General features: G+C 56.4%; 1 protein-coding gene across 4 annotated transcripts in view; it reads left to right on the plus strand.

The window, feature by feature from the left end:
• LOC102047716 (receptor-type tyrosine-protein phosphatase V-like) overlaps positions 1-11,314 on the plus strand; it is a 41,006-nt gene extending 29,692 nt beyond the window's left edge. For all 4 annotated transcript variants that reach the window (XM_014286653.3, XM_027816763.2, XM_027816765.2 and 1 more), the window contains 14 exons: positions 58-134; positions 963-1,097; positions 1,675-1,797; positions 2,246-2,406; positions 2,796-2,931; positions 3,533-3,612; positions 4,391-4,478; positions 4,979-5,069; positions 5,723-5,799; positions 6,147-6,281; positions 6,781-6,903; positions 7,387-7,544; positions 8,081-8,216; positions 10,662-11,314. In XM_014286653.3, coding sequence (XP_014142128.2) covers positions 58-134; positions 963-1,097; positions 1,675-1,797; positions 2,246-2,406; positions 2,796-2,931; positions 3,533-3,612; positions 4,391-4,478; positions 4,979-5,069; positions 5,723-5,799; positions 6,147-6,281; positions 6,781-6,903; positions 7,387-7,544; positions 8,081-8,216; positions 10,662-10,721 — 1,580 coding nt within the window. In that variant the 3' untranslated portion in view covers positions 10,722-11,314. The remainder of the gene's footprint in view (positions 1-57; positions 135-962; positions 1,098-1,674; positions 1,798-2,245; positions 2,407-2,795; positions 2,932-3,532; positions 3,613-4,390; positions 4,479-4,978; positions 5,070-5,722; positions 5,800-6,146; positions 6,282-6,780; positions 6,904-7,386; positions 7,545-8,080; positions 8,217-10,661) is intronic.
• Positions 11,315-15,855: the final 4,541 nt, after the last annotated feature.

A 15,855-nucleotide genomic window follows, 5' to 3' on the forward strand; every position in this document is an offset into this window, starting at 1 on the left:
GGCCACATCCCGGTGAAGGGCTGCTTTAGGGGCTCATGTGTGTATGGTCTCTTTCAGATGATCACTCTCGGGTCAAGCTGAGCCAGCTGCGGGAGGAGCCCCACTCAGACTACATCAATGCAAACTTCATGCCTGTGAGTGTCCACTTGCCTTCCCCGCAGAGACATGGACACAGGGCACCACCAGAGGAACTCTGCCTGCGTTCAGGTTGTGAGGGTTGGTGGGCAAGAGCTGCCACTGAAGCCACTGCTGGCACAGATTGGCAAGGAGTTGGGGGTCAGGCGGAGATGCATAGTTGCCCTTTAGCAGGGATTGATAGAGATCGTCCGATGGCAAGTGCTGTGAGTGCAGAGGTGTGAGTGTGGGGAGACTGGCAAGGCTTTCTGGTTTCTTCTTGAGGACTGTCCTCTTCCCATCATCTCCCAGCTTACTTCCCTGTCTGTCTGCTTGCTCTTTCTCCTTCTGGTCTGTGCAGCAGCATTTGAACAACCCTGGAGCTGTGCCCACATCCCAAATCCAGGAGATATTTCCGAGGTAACAGGCAGGGCACACAGCATGCATGCGTGGGTGCGTGGATCCGTGGGGCATGTGTGTGTCAGAGGGTCAAAGGCAAAGGAGCAGCCTGAGACCTTGCATGCTCACCCTACCTGCAATGACTGGGGAGCACAGGAAAGACCCAGTTCTGTCTTTCCCTGGTTAGGCTGAATGAGGAACTGCTTGGAGGGGAATGATGGGGTTCACATCTTTATTCCAAATATGTAGAAAGCATGTGCCGGGCAGCACATGCTTCCTGTGAAATCAGCTGCTTCTCACATCAGCTGCCTGGGAAATGTAGCTGCATGGGCTAAGGGCAACAGGCATTTCTCCTTGTGCCGCAAAAGTGGGCCAGGCACTGACTGTCCCAGGGCAGAATCCACCTGCCTCAGCAACTTGTCAGCTCCTTCTGTCTGCCTCTTACTCAGGGCTATACATCCCAGCAGGAGTTCATTGCCACCCAGGGCCCCCTGAAGAAAACGATAGAGGACTTTTGGAGGCTGGTGTGGGAGCAAAACATCTGCAACATCATCATGCTGACAGTGTGCATGGAGAATGGGCGGGTAGGTCGGCATCGCTGGGCTTCCATGTGCCAGCCCCAGCCAAGCTCTGACCTGGTTGTGTGAGCTGAGCCCAGGGCTGGGTTTGTGCCCTCTGTCCACCCCCCTCTCAGGTGTGGCTCCTGGGTGAGCACGGGCCACACAGCTTCCTCAGCAGGCAGTCTGGGGGGGACAGAGGCTGATGTGTGCATCTTGGTGTTAGCTTGGGGTAAGAAGAGGCAGAAGTGGAGCTTAGTTGGAACCATGCCCATCACCCTCAGATGTTTCTGCAGCATCTGAAATTACCACTTGCCTCTGATAAGACACTTCACATAGACTGTTCCTTCAGTCTCCGGGGATGATGAGACCCACACAGGTCCTTTTCTCTGGGGGAGGCTGAGATCTAAATGAAAGAATGTCAGGAAGAGCTGTGCGAAGCTTCCAGAGGGAAGGGGAAGCACCCCTGCTGGCTCCCCCAAGACCTGCCCTGGCTCCCTGCACAGCTGCTGTTCTCCAGATGCTCCCAGAGAGCTGGGAGGTCACCCAGTGGGACCTGGGCCCTCGCTGGCCTCACTGAGACCCTGCCCTGCCTGTGCTTTAGGTCCTCTGTGATCATTACTGGCCATCCGAATCGGCCCCAGTCTCCTATGGGCAGGTCCAGGTCCACCTGCTGATGCAGAGCAGCTCTGAGGAGTGGACCATACGCGAGTTCAAACTGTGGCATGTGAGTAAGGACCCCAGAGGATTCAGGAACCCATCAAGAGCTGGGGGTTTGCATGGGATGCAGTGGCATTTCTCCTCGGTGGTGGTGGCATAATTTCCTTTCCCTGCCATTACTGGGGTTTGAAGAAGTTCCCTGAGGAGCAGTCTGTCACTTCAGACTTGGTAACACAGAAGTGTCCAACATGTAGCCTGCAGCTTCAAGGGCATGTTGCACAGCAGTCAAAGGCAGGTCTGCTCCCTGCCATCTCCATGTGCCTCACCATGCCGGAGGGCTGTGGAGGAGGACAGAGGAGCAGGAGACACCAGGCAGTGCAGCAGACCTGGTGCTGGCTGTTGCCTGCAGCTGAGCCAGGTGTCCCCATGTCCCGGAGTGTTCCCAGGGCTGCAGAGTGCAAGCATGCCCCTGCCCTGTTGGGCTGCACACTGATCACCAACACCCCCACCGGCAGGAGGGTCTCCGGGCAGAGCGGCATGTGTCCCACCTGCACTACACGGCGTGGCCCGACCACGGGATCCCAGAGTCCACGACTTCGATCATGACCTTCAGAGAACTGGTCCGGGAGCACATCCAGAGCACCAAGGACGCGGGGCCAACCCTCGTGCACTGCAGGCAAGTCTCTGCTCCAGAGGACGGCAGGAGGGGACAAGGGGAGTGGGCACGGGGGACAAAGGTCCTACTCATGCACAGACTGGGAGGGAAGGCAGTGCCTGGAAGACACAGCTGGTCTGTAGAGAGTCTCCTGCTTGAGTGCTGGGCGTTACAGGTCTGCTTGCAGCCTGCCCTCCAGTCTCAGGGGATGGGGCAGCTGGAGATGGTCAGCAGAAATCCAGGGCAGCCTGAATGGCTTCTCAGCCCCATGCTGTGCTGGGACCAGTGCCCCAGGGTGTGTGGGCTGGCGCCCCAGTGTGCAGCATCTAGGAGCCATGTCTAGCAGCAGGAGGGGAGCCCATAGGCTGTGAGGTCAGGCAAAGTGTAACCATTGCCATCTATGTTCTCAGCGCTGGCGTGGGCCGCACCGGCACCTTCATTGCCCTGGACCGGCTGCTGCAGCAGATGAAGCAGGAGAAGGTGGTGGACATCTTTGGTGTTGTTTACACCTTGCGGATGAACCGTTACCTGATGATTCAGACACTGGTAAGACCTCTGCTCCCTGTTCCCCCTGGTCCCTTGCTCAATGGCATAAAAGCCAGCAGGGCTGGCAGGCAGATGAGCTGGCTGGCTGGCCGTAGCGCCCCCAGGCTGGTCCCCAGCCTGACACTGTGTCATGGTGCTGCTTAAAGCAGCAGTTCAGCTGCAGTGGGAGTTGCTTGGCTGTGGGGGTCCCCAGCAGCTTCATGCCCTGCTAGACCCACAGCAGCAACATACGGAGTCTCAGAACCCTCCCAGGAGGCTCAGAAACACCTCAGAGCACCTAGGAACAGGATCAGGCCCTTTGCAGGCAACTTTTAACCCACACCACATCATTGGCCTGTGATGCTCTACAAGCCCATCTAATATTTCTAATACTCGGGACTGGGACACGGTGTCAGTACTACCCTTCAGGACAGAAGGGCAGACCCAGTGGAGGGATCTGTGGGCTCTGAGATGGAAGTAACCAAGGCCCTTTGGGCATGAATGTAGGGTTGTTAGGGCATGAACGTAGACACCCTCTGCCCGCTGGGCAGTGCTGTACCCGCCGTTTTGTGCTGTCTGCGTGGTGCAATGCTCTATATCGCTGTCTGCCTTTGCCTTCCAGTCCCAGTATATTTTCCTGCACAGCTGTATCCTGGACAAGATCTTGGAGGAGCCGCTCGTGGGTTTATCAGGGACAGAGAGGTAAAGGGCTGCTGTGTTTTGCCTGCCACTCTATCCACCCTTCAGGTGGCAAACTGGGCTCCTGACCCCGGCTTGAGCCTTGGCTCCAGGCCAGAAGGATGGAGAAGCCCAGCCAGCCGTCCCAGCCAGTGTTTCGAGGGGGGCCAGCCCAGGGCTGGTTGTTCCCTGCAGCATGAGGAGCCCAGCCCATAACTAGGTGTGAGCCACTGGGCACACTGGGAAGGCCTGTGGAACTACACCTTCCTTTCCTCTGGCTATGCCAATGCCAGGTCCAAGGAGCTGCAGAGCTGTCCTGGGGAAGGTACTTCAGTCAGCCCCTGGCTTCCCAACCAACAGGGAAGCCCTAGAGATAGGTTGGCACTGGAGGGGCTCATGGCATTTGGGTGGCCGTGGGATGACAATCCTAATGGAGGCCAAGAGAAGGGAGCAAGGTCAGGCTAGGCATGGCTTGCCAGCCTACCCTCATTGTCACTGAGGCTGCATCTGGAGGTCACATATCTATATTTATGGTCAAATTTTCTCCTCCCTCATGCAGAACAGGATGCCCTTGTCCTTGCTGCATCCTGGGAATGGGCCCTGGGCTGTGCCACACCTGAGACCTGCCTTTGTCTAGGGGAGAGCAGGTTTGGCACAGGCCAGAGTTGGGCTGGGGACCTGCGAGAGCCCCGGCATTTGAGGGGTGAAGGTCTGCTCACAGCCCTGTCCACTTACTGCAGACACAGCCTGCATACTGCTGAGTTTGCTTGACCTCGCCCTCACTCCCAGTTTCTCTCCCCAGGTCCTGCCGTATCCCGCTGAAAAGCTTTGCTCAGCACTATGCCCAGAAGGCAGCCAAGTCCCATGTGGGCTTCCTGAGGGAGTACGAGGTGAGAGCTGTCCTGGGCAGGGTGCAGGGAGTGGTGCAATGGCCGTAGGCTCTGGGGGGACCTGGGGAGCGATTGCATCTCATCAGGCTGGGGGACACCCAATAAGTGCCTCCTGAGTAGGTCCCATGCCTCAGTTTCCACGTGCCTGGCTGTCCTAGCAGTGTCCCCCCTCCATGGCATTGCGTCCCCAGGCACACAGCTCCCTGACACACCCTGCAATGATTAGGGTCTGTCCGTGACTCACTCCTTCCCAGACCCCATGCAGGGCAGGGACCTGCCTGAACACTCTTCTACAGAGAGATGCAGCCATCTCCTGACAGCACAGAATAGACCTGGCAGCGCACCACCAGAGGTGGTCACATAGCACCCCTGCTACGGCTTCTGCACGTGCAGCCGTAACCTCCCCTCTGCTGAAGCCAGGTGTCCTCAGGGGTCCCCAGTTCCTCCTATTCCTCCTGACCTTTCCCTGCTACCTTCTTCTTCCACTCTCACTCTGGCAGACCCTCCTAGAGGTAGTCAAGGAAGAAGCCAGCTCTGCAACACCATCTTCAGGCAACCAGCAGGCACGGCCCTCTTCCAGCATCCTCCCATGTAAGTGCTGTGACACCTTGCATCCTCTTCCTTCCTGTACCTGTGTGGAGCCAGGCTGAACCAGGGCTCGTGCTCCACTGAGTCCACCACAAGGCTGCCAAGGTGTTTCAGGGGTGGAGCACAGGGATGTATGGGACTGAGACAGGTGGGTTTGTTCAGTGTGGAAGAGAGAAGGCAAGGGGGAGATCTTACTGCTGTCTTCAAGTACCTGCTGGGAGGGCACAGGGAAAATGTCAGGTGTTCTCAGAGGTGCACCATGGAAGGACAAGAGGCAATGGGGATGATTTGGAAGGGTTAATCAACTCATTATGAGGAAAAATGAATTCCAATAAAGGTGGCCAAACACTGGAGCAGGGGCCAAGAGCATCTGCGGGCTCTCCATCCTTGGAGGTATGCAATCTCCATTGTCTGAGACACTGAGCGACCTGCACTACATGTATCTGCTTTGAGTGGGAGGTTGGGATAGAGACCTGTCTTTTGGGGACCAACGTCCATGAGCTGGAGAAGAGCACTGCAGAGGGGAGCACCTTTGCAGAGAAATAGTGAATGGGAGGTTGAATTTGTGTGGCTGTGCAGAGTCTGGCAGTCAGTCTGCAGGAGCTGTGTGAGCACAAGGCTGCCCTGGATGCCTCCACCTCCCATCTATTTTGCAGATGATCGCTCCAGAGTGAAGTTTTCCCTGCTGGAACACGGCCCTTTCTCAGGTCTCCTGCAGGTGTGGCGTGTCCCGGTGAGTCACCCCCAGCAGCAATGCCCACCCCTGTGCCTGGGTCCCACAGGCAGCAGGTGATGATCCCCCTTCCTCACAGTGCCCCTGCTCCCTGCTGCCTGGTTCCTGCACTGCTCCACTGGTCGCTGCTGCTGTGATCCTCTGTGGGCAAGAGGGGGCTGAGGATGTGTCTTCCCACACCTGCCCAGTTTGGGCTGTCCTCACTTCTGGTGCTTTCTCTTCTCTCATTGCCTCCTGACCTGCTGAGCTTCCCTTCTTTTCCTGGCCTCTCCCGCAGATGCCTGGGCTGGCAGGGTGCCTATGCCACCCCCTCCCACAGGAGAGTGATGTTCTCATTCCTCACCCAGGGCTGCAGCTCCAGCAGGGAATATCTGGCTGTCCAGGGGCCTGACAAGTTGACCATGGAGGACTTCTGGACCCTGGTGTGGGAACAGGACATTCACACCATCCTAACACTTCTCCCACGGCAGGAGAAGGTGGAGGTGAGGCTCCATGCCTGCCTGTGCCATGGCAGAGCAGGGATCTCTTTAATGGAGTTGGAAGCTAGCCTAGCTCCAAAACTTGAACTCTTTTCACTGCCTCCTGAAGCCTGGGCGCAGATCCAGCTTAGCTGAAGCTAAAGCTAAACCTTTGCTGTGTCAAAGTGGTCCCACAGCTTGTCACAGGAGACAGGTTCTGTCTGCCCACCACCCAGTCCATGGCCCTGGACTCAGCTGGTACTCTTCAAGCTGCATCTCCATGGCACCCAAGGGCAGCAGCTCCTGCCTCTGACCAGCCGAGGTGGGGAGCCGAGCAGCTCTGTGTTAACAGGGAAGCCGCCTGCGATCTGCTGTTGCTTCCAAAACTTCCCCAGTGTTTAGCTAGGGAATGAACACCCAATGAGGGTGCTCTCGGTCCAAACCCATCGCAGACCCCTAAGATGGTGGCTGATTTGAAAGATGGCAACCGTCAACATGAAGTCAAACTTGCTGTTGGACACAGGTCCCAAGCGAGGAGTGCTGGCCGCTGGAAGGAGACTCTCTCTGCACAAAGATGCTGACCATCCAGTGTGGCACAGAGAAGCTTGTCTCTGGATGGAGGTGTATCCAGCTCAAAATGAAACACGTACGTGTTGGTGGGGCTGGCCTGGCTCCCACTGCCTGGGATGTTCTTCACTGCTAGCAAACAGGTCTGTAGGGGCAAGGGCTGAAAGGTCCATGGAGACTTGTCTTGAGCTGCAAGAGCAGAGTGCCAGCAGTCCACAAATGCAGGAGAGAATCTAGACTTCAGCATGCAGAACATCTGCTGGGTGGACACAGGAGAAACAGGTCTTTCTGACCTTCTTTGAGAAGGCCTGCATAGTTCTGTCTCCCTCTCAAGGGGCAGGTCAGGTGCCATGGGGAAGGAGAGCAGGTTGCCAGAGGCACTGTACCCACTGCACAGGTGGTGGGCAATGGCCTGCCTGAGACTGCCTGGAAAGCTTTCCAGTAGCTAGCAGTTAGCTCAGGAAAGCATCTGACAGCCTAAGCATTAGAGAGCTGGGACCTCTCTGCATCCAAACTCACCCATCCCTCCCAACAGCCATGTCAAGTCTTTGTGTTTCACCAGGAGAAGAAAGCAAAGGAGAGGCAGGTACAACAGTTCCTATACACGCTCTGGAGTCCCAAGAAGCAGCCAGATGTCCAGAGCCTGGTGGAGCTCCTCACTGCTGTCAGACAGTGCATGAGCCCCCGGAAGAGAGCCGGTCCTCTCCTGCTGCACTGCAGGTACATCACATTGCTGCTCCCTCCATGGGCAGCCTCCCAGAGCCGGTGCCGCCGGGCTGCACAGCACCCTGGCTCAGCCACCAGCAAGGCTGCGCCCTCCACCACGGGCCCTGAGGTTCTGGGGTCTGTTGAGAGTGGGCTGAGGTGCCCAGGCCGTCCCTGGGCTGACTGCTAGGCTCATGGGGGCAGCCCTGACGTCCTCGTCCGCTTGCAGCCAGGGAGAGCTCACAGTCCCACAGGAGCCAGCACAGCCAGCACACAGGCAGAGCTGGCTCGGGCGAGGGATGCACAGCTTGATGGGGCAGCACAGGCTGGATCTCTGGGCTCCTTCAGTGGGCACTTACCTTGGGGTCCCATCCCCTGGTCAGCACAGGTCCTCCCTGCCACCTAGACCAGTGCTCACAGTCCTCTGTCCCCACCATACTGTTGCTGCGTGTTTTCTCATGGGGATTCTGACTTCTTGGGCTGGTGCCCGCTTCCATAGAGGTTCAGGCCAGCCTGGCCTGGCATCAGTGTCCTTCCCTTGTCCCTTGCAGTGGTGGCATGAGCCAAATGGGGACGCTGATCTCCCTGGATTGCCTGTTGCACCAGATGAAAGCGGAGAGAACCGTGGATGTCTATGGCGTGACCCTCCAGCTGACAAGAAGCTGCTGTCTCATGACCCCGACTCTGGTAGGTGGGAGGGAGGACGGGTGGTGGGCCAGGCAGAAGGGAATGTTCACACTTGAGCTGCCTGGAGCTGGCAGCGTGCTGCCCGTGCCTGTCCAGCCTATGCAGGGATATATTCCATGCTTCCTCCCCACCCTGTGGCTCTGCCAGCCACCAAGGGCTAAGGGCACTGTCTTTTCTCAGGGAAGAGCTTTCCATTTGCTCAGCTCTGGAGTTAAAATAAGTTAAATTGCATGTGAGCTCACCATAAATGCAAGGTACTCTTCCCATTCTGCCCTGGAAAGCATGAAGCACTGGTTTCATCCCACATGACAAACCTGCCTGCTCACCCTTGGTCTCTGGACATGGCTGTTAGCCTGGGTACCCAGAATCTGCTGCGTTTCCCCTCATCGGGTGCCTTTCCCTGCCTCATTCCCCACCCCCAGAGCCTGCTCCCAGCCCCTGCCTGCTGCCAGAGTGGGGCCTGCTTGCGAGGGGCTCAGTGGGACACCCTGCCACATTTGCAGCTCCCCTGCAGCCGTGTGGGCTGTGGCACTGTCTGATGGTGCCGCAGCCATGCCTTGCTGTGCCATGCCAGTCCAGCCCAGCCCAGCCCTACAGGCCTCCGGCGTGCCTCTCCTGATGGGTGCTGGTGGCAGGTGCCCTCTGGACAGCGCTTTCATTTGCTGCGACGGCTGAATGAGCTGATGCAGCATCCCTGGAAACCCTCCCCACAGGGGACAGCAGAATTGGGACAGATCTCTCTGGGGCTTCCTAGCTTCAGTCGCCTGCAAGCAGCTAATTGCATTCTTAATTAATGTGAACCATGTGCATGGTGGGAGCTGGAGGAGGTCAAAGCATCCGCTGCCCCTGCTTCAGAGCTCCTTTGTATTTCAGCAGCAGCCTTGCTGAGCAGTGACACAATGCGCCCATAAAGGCACAGCAAGCGCTGATCAAAAGCCACTGCCCCACTCGGGGGGGGGGGGGGGGGGGGGGGGGGGGGGGGGGGGGCTGCGGGCAGCAGAGGCAGATGCCTTCCCACCTTGCTGCGAGCAGTGGTCGCTCTGATTCCGGCACAGCCAGTGAGGGACCGGCAGAGCTGCCTTCCAGCCTGCTACCATGTGGCTGCCAGCCTCCTCCATCGCCAGGCAGGGCCTGCCAGGACCCCTTTATCTCTCGCAGGGGCATGCTGCTGTCATGCTGGGGGCATCAGATGATTTTTGGGGGAGTTTAGTAGCCAAACAAGGGGGAAGATGAACCTTTGAGGGATTGTCCACGACTAACCACCAGATATTTAAGCACCCCCAGCGCCAGTGCGGCACGTGTCTCTGGGGATGTGCTCTTGCATTTGGCCAGGCATTGAGTGTGCCTGGTCTGAAGTCAATGCTCAGCTCTCACTCCAGATTTCACAATCAGGCCAGGCTCATTGAAAACATGCTCTGGTGACCTGGAACCACAGCCATTGTGTGATCTGTGGCTTTCTCAGCCCTTCAGTGGGGCTAAACCCACCGCCAGCAGGGGAGGAGGCTCCTCGTGACTTGCAGCTTAGCCAACACATTAGCAAGTTGTTCAGAGGCCCCTCTGTTGAGTCCCTAATCCCCCCTTCCTGGATACCATGTGATTTCGACCTACATGGTTTGCAGGCTGGTCCTGCTCTCCAGCTTTGTGCATTGAGTACAACCTCATTTACCTTTTCCACATCTCGCCTTTCCCGGGGCCCTGCCACGGGTGGTGGTCAGTCCTGGCTGTTTTGTAGCCTAGCAGCATTTTGGAGTGGCCTGGCATTTGAGCAGAACCTCCTATCAAACCCACAGTCAACTTGAGATCTCTGGACCCACATTAGGTACTGATGGATCATTTTGGTGATCTTAAAAACAGAGAAATGGTGCAACTGGACTAAAACCATCCAGATCTTCTTGTCTACCTCTGAGAACTTGCAGAGATCTACCCTGATCCACTGTCAGTACTTGACTGGTGTACACTAAGACTACCACCAAGGGAAACTTGCTCCAGAGGTCTTCACTCCTGGCTTCAGGTCACTGCCAGACCCTGGGCTCCCGCAGGCAGAGCTCTCCCTGCTCGCTGCCCTGCAGCATCACTGGAGTTGCTCTTCAGTCTTGTTTTGGATGTAAACACCATGGCATGTCCAAAAGCCACTGTGGCCCTTTGAGGAAGTCAGATGGCATTGTTCCTCCCCATCTCAGATGGGGATGTTCCTCTCATCCTCATCACGGGGGTGATGGAGCAGGAGGAAAGAAACATAGTGTAACTACAGCTCTGGGCCTGATTCTTCCTTTCTGGACAACTCTGGTGACACAGGGCAAACATGGATCACTTGGGACAGCAAATCCTACTCTGCCATCAAACAGTTAGTTAATTAGGACCTTTTAAGGCAAATTGCAGGGTTAGTCCTGCAACCAGGAGGTCTCTGTCAGAAACCTGACTCCCGACCTCCTTCCTCTCTTGCAGGACCAGTACATGTTCCTGTACACCTGCATCCGGGACATCATTGCTCAGAAGCTGCCCTAACACAGCCCGGCCCTTGCTGGTGCTGTCCTGCCCTCCTCCTCTGCAGGGTCCTGTCTGGAGCCAGGAGCTCGCTGAGAGCACTGTGGGGGTCCTGGCACAGAGTGAGCCCTGCAGCAATGGGGGAGCCTGTGCCAGCACTGTCACCAGCACACCCCGTGTGGTGTTAGCAGCCTCATGGGGTCTCCTGAACAGATGGGCAGCATTGTCCTGCTATGCACTGCTGCAGCCCCTCGGTGCAGACATGGTGAGGGGCTGGGCAGGATGTTCCCCTGCTTTGGCCACCTCCTGGGATTCCTGGTGCCTGGAAGGTTTGTTGACGCTACTGGGGTGCATAGTGCCAGCTGTGGGAGCTCTACGCTGCCCTTGCCCCTCAGCACGGAAGGGGCAGCCCTGGGCTCACTCCTGGACAGCCCTGGCACCTACAGGCTGCTGAGGTCTGACATGAGCACTGAGCACCATGGGCTCCATGCACCCGTCGGCACTGGGCATGTTGGGGTCTCAGACACCACTGTGGGCACAGCATGGTGGGAGCTGGCTTGTCTTGGCTGGTGGATCAGTCTTAGGTACAAACAATAAACAGCCCTAGAAAAGAGTGCGCTTGTAAGGGTGGGTTGGCTTTTGTGGGGTCTCAGTGATGCAGAGTTTTTTCCCTGCTGCAGCACAGTAGCCATTCCCAAAAGGGCAGCTGTGTCCCTAGCCACGGCCAGCAGATGAAGTGCCCTTGGGCACTCCAGATACTGCAGCCTGTGACACACAGCATCTTCTGTTCAATTTCATCTGCTCCTGTTACTGAGGCAACACTTCTGCAGTGATTCATCAACCCACCTGCAGCTTTACAAGGAAGAGACATTTTTTGATCAAGCTTGGGCTTGAAGTTGTGAACCCTACTGACTCCTAAGAGCCAAGGATCAGGGCAAAGCCACCTGATGCAGCTTACATGCTGTCAAGCAGCTGGCAGCACTGTGCCTTACTGCAGAGCACTGGCTTCTGCTCTGGGAATTGTGTCGTCCATGCAGCCACATGTAAAGACGCCACTGCTCTGCAAGCAGGGTTGGCCATGCACAAGCTGAAATTGCAAGTAGCAACTTGGTTTATTGAGCTCCAAGTGCAGGTCAGAAGGAAGAGTTAAAAAATAGCGAATGATTTCACAAGGATATTCCTGGGGTAGAAAAAAACTGTATCTGGGAACCCATTTACCCTCTTTCACCCCTTCAGGCAGCATGGCGTTATGGTACAGTCCCAAAGCAGCACCTCTGTCCCAATCTGGACCCAAGCGCCTACCCACAACTGCAGGAGCTGCCTTGGAGTGGGGTGGGGGACACAGCAGCTATGATGAGACCTTAGCACAGCTCACCCACAAAGCACAGGAAGGTGTCTGCACAGGAATGAGCTGCTGATGTAAGAAAAGGACCAGTGTTCATTCCCTCAACAGGGGAGAGATGAACCAGATGTGGCTCCAGCTCCAGCATCTCCCTGCTGGTGCTGTTGGACACAGCCTATGGCTCTCATTCTGCATGGCCCAGAACCCCCAGGTGCTGTGCGCGGTCACATCTTAAAGGTGTGTGTAGGTGTGAGCTTTAGCCTGGTACCCCACAGGCTCTTGTTCAAGCTGCGCAGTCTCCACTGAGCACCAGCAAGCATTTGTACCTGTGTGTCCCAGCATGGTTTATGATGTGTAAAACACCTAATGCTCTTGTTCTCAGAGGATTTCAAGAACATCTGTGGAGTGCCCTGACTTGCAAAGTGGGGCAAATCACAGTGACAGTGAAGATGTGAAGGAGGATTCATTGCTATGAAGTAGCAGGAGCCTTGTGAGGGGCGCAGAAGCAGGCTTACTAGGGATTTTGCTCTCTAGAGCCTGGCAGCCAGTGTGCGGGGCTTGTACTGCTGGACCCCTACCCTGGGTGCGTGGTCGTTGCCCCTTTGGCTGTGCATCACCCCACGCTAGGCTGGGCTTCTGCAGAGAAAAGCCCTCCAACACTCTGCCAAACACAGCTACCAGGATCTCCCAACAGCCTGGCCAGTACTGTGTCCTCAGAAAGGGGCAGCTGCCAAGGATAAGGAGGGGCAGGAACTCCTCATCCTCTTTTCTGTTTTTCTGCAATCAGAGCTACGCTGTGGCTTTCAGAGTCCTTATGCCTGGGGCTTTGCTCAAAGCCATATTCCCCGTGGGGAGGGTCTGGGTCTGGCCTTACAGCTTGTGGCAGAGGTGAGGGGCCTCAGAATGGGACAGCATTCCCAGGGACTGCTTGTGGGCTCTTGCCTTTTGTGGAGAAGAGCAAGGCAACATCCACATGAGACAACCTGGCCACCACCCAGTTCACCTTAAGCTGATGGCAGTGGCCAAGCAAGATGGGGGAGTGAATTCTGCTGGCACCTGTCCCATACCACCTCTCATCCCAACAGGGCTCAGTTCAGCACGTCACTGTCCATCAGCCCTGTCTGATGGGCTGCTGCACCAGGATCTTTTTACAGTCCCTTGGGAAAGTGCTCATGGGTCTCCTGTGTGTCCATGCACAGAGATGGCAGTCCCAGCATGGAGCACAGCTACACACAGCCAAGCAGGTCTGATGCACGGACACGGAGCTTGTGGCAGAGTTGTGAGGGGTGCTAGCTCTGAGTCGTGAGGAAGCAAGTGAAAGCCACGTTGTGGGAGGCACGTTGTTGTCTGCAGAGCTTCCTGAAGCCCAGAAGCAAGTGATCCCACAGCCCTCACGTGTGACTCGCACAGCACAACAGTGTTTCCAGCAGAGCCAGCAGTGAAGGTGAACCTGCAGGCATCTGCAGCTAAAGCACAGCTGCTCCGGCAAGTATGAAGGGACCGTCCCATGAACGGGACAGGCACAGGACAGGGATATGTCATGCAAATGTGCCAACAGGTTTTATGCAGTGAGTTCAGTATGGCTGCGACTGTGGCACAGCCCGCTGCTCCACGTTTCACGTCCTGTCTAACAGGAGGCCGACTTGGTGATGATGATGAATTTACGACCTCCCACCCACTGCTGCAGTGGAGTCTGGAGCCACAGATGCTTACAGAGGGTGTCGTGGGAGCTGTGGTTTAGATGAATAATTTTCCAACCCTGCAGCTCAGAGCCACAAAACCCAGAAGGGAGAGAGAGACAACAAAACAGTAAAACAAAACAAGCCTCCAGCTCAGGCCGCCCAGCAAGTTCTGGACTGTGCTGTGTTGTTCTTCATTTTTAGCCTGCTGAAGTCTGGCAGTATCCAGCTACCACCCTCCTTCAGCAGCCCCCATGCAGAGGTCAAGACCCTGGAGATGAGGAGGACCATGTCCATTTGGACCCCTCCTTCCCACCCCCTTCCCATGGCTGTCAGAGCAGGGGCAGACTGGCTTAGCATTGTGAAGTGACAGGAGAACAGGGGTACCCAATGCTCGGATCTCCTGGGGACCCACAGCCATGGGACCATGCTTGTGACGGCTGGGGCCACTACTTCTCCATTCACTGGTGCTGCACCTCTGCCCGAGGGTCTCCCCTGCTCCTGCTCCCTCCAGGACACAGAGTCCAGCAGCTGCCACATCTTCACACAACACAGTAACAGGGTATTGCTCCCACCACAGGGAGCCCATGACACCCTGGCACATCCCAAGCTGGACACCTTCATGATATTAAGTGCCTGGCATCAGGCTGTGGCTGTACCAGCTGTAGCCATGGTGTGGGGATGCCCACTGCTCACTGTCTCTTCCACCTGAGCTTTACCAGCACCAAGATTGCAGCCTATTCCTCCCCCGGATCTCCAGTATCTTCTCTCATCAGCTACTGCTGTCAGACACCTCCTGGAGAGCAGAAGCACTGGGGCCAGACAGATTCAGGGTAGGTCTGAACTGGAAGGGGAGTTCCTCCTGGGAAGCCAACTAGGACTAGAGCCAAGCTTCCCTCTTCAACACCCTGCTCTTGCATGTGCTAGGCTTGCCACGGCTTTGGCTTCCTTACCCAGCTGATGTAGGCACTCCAAAAAGGAAGGTCTTCAAGAATGTTGAACACTGAACCAGGGCTCTGCTCCACCTTACAGGTCTTTTGCCTAGCTCTGCACCTCTGTCCCTCCTCTCTGCAGGGCATGGAGCCACCAGGCTGCCTCATGACTTTTTGCAAGCAGCACCTCTCAGAGCAAGGAGTTAAAGTGTATCTGAGGCTTGTGTCATTCTGTGCCCTAGGCATCATTCTCTGTGTGACTTCATTGGCACTAGCCCTTCCTGCTATCAGGGAGCACAGATACCTCCAGTCCCCGTCCTTCCCCTGCCCCGGTCAGGCAGCTGGAGCAGCTTGCTGGGCACTGGGGCTTTCTGCTTTTTTGGAAGTGTTTGCATTTACATTTTGGAAAGTCTCTGGGAGTCCTTGCTGGGCCCAGATTCACCTGCAGCCTGACTGTGGTATTTCAGCCTTTGGATGGCCCTGATGGGAGCAGGAGCACCAGGAACATTCTTCTGGCCTTTGCCCCTGTGCCTGACCTCAAACAGCTCCCTGGCGTATGCCGCAGGCTTACAGATGCATCTGAAGCACCAGACTCTTGGCTCCTGCTGCATTCAGCCCATCCCTGCTGGTGTGAGCCGCATCCTGCTCTCCCCAGAACCTGGAGGACCAGCTTCAGGAGGAGCCAGGGATGATGAGAAAGTCTGGAGGACTTATGCTGGAGAGACATCAGATCCCAAGAATGTGTCCCACCCACAGAGGTGCCATAGACGAGATGGATGACTGCATGCCCTGGCACACACGAGCCAGTCCTGGTGATGCCTGTTTTTCTCTGGTATCCCTGTGCTTTGTGAGACTGCCTGGGGTTCTGTGCATCTCCTCCTTTCCCTGCAAGCCCTTCTGGAGGAACTGCTTCTCTGTTGTCCCTCTCCAGTGTGCAGCACAGTGGGGTCTCAGTTCCTGCCACGACCTTGGCAGTGAAAAACAGCCAGCATCCTCCTTGTCTGCAGTAGGGACAGGACTGGTTGACCTTGGAGATCAATAGCCTAACTGGGATCTACTGGGGTGATCCTGAACTCTCTAAAATCTGGAAGGGAATAAAAGAGGGCACAAACAGCTGCCCCTTGGGAGCAGGGCAGAAGACACAACACACGTGGGTTTGTTCCAGGGCCCCCAGGTCTGGCGCATGCTGAGGGCAGAAACAA

The sequence above is a fragment of the Falco cherrug genome, chromosome 16 (assembly GCF_023634085.1).
Source record: "Falco cherrug isolate bFalChe1 chromosome 16, bFalChe1.pri, whole genome shotgun sequence".
NCBI classification, from domain to species: Eukaryota; Metazoa; Chordata; class Aves; order Falconiformes; family Falconidae; genus Falco; species Falco cherrug.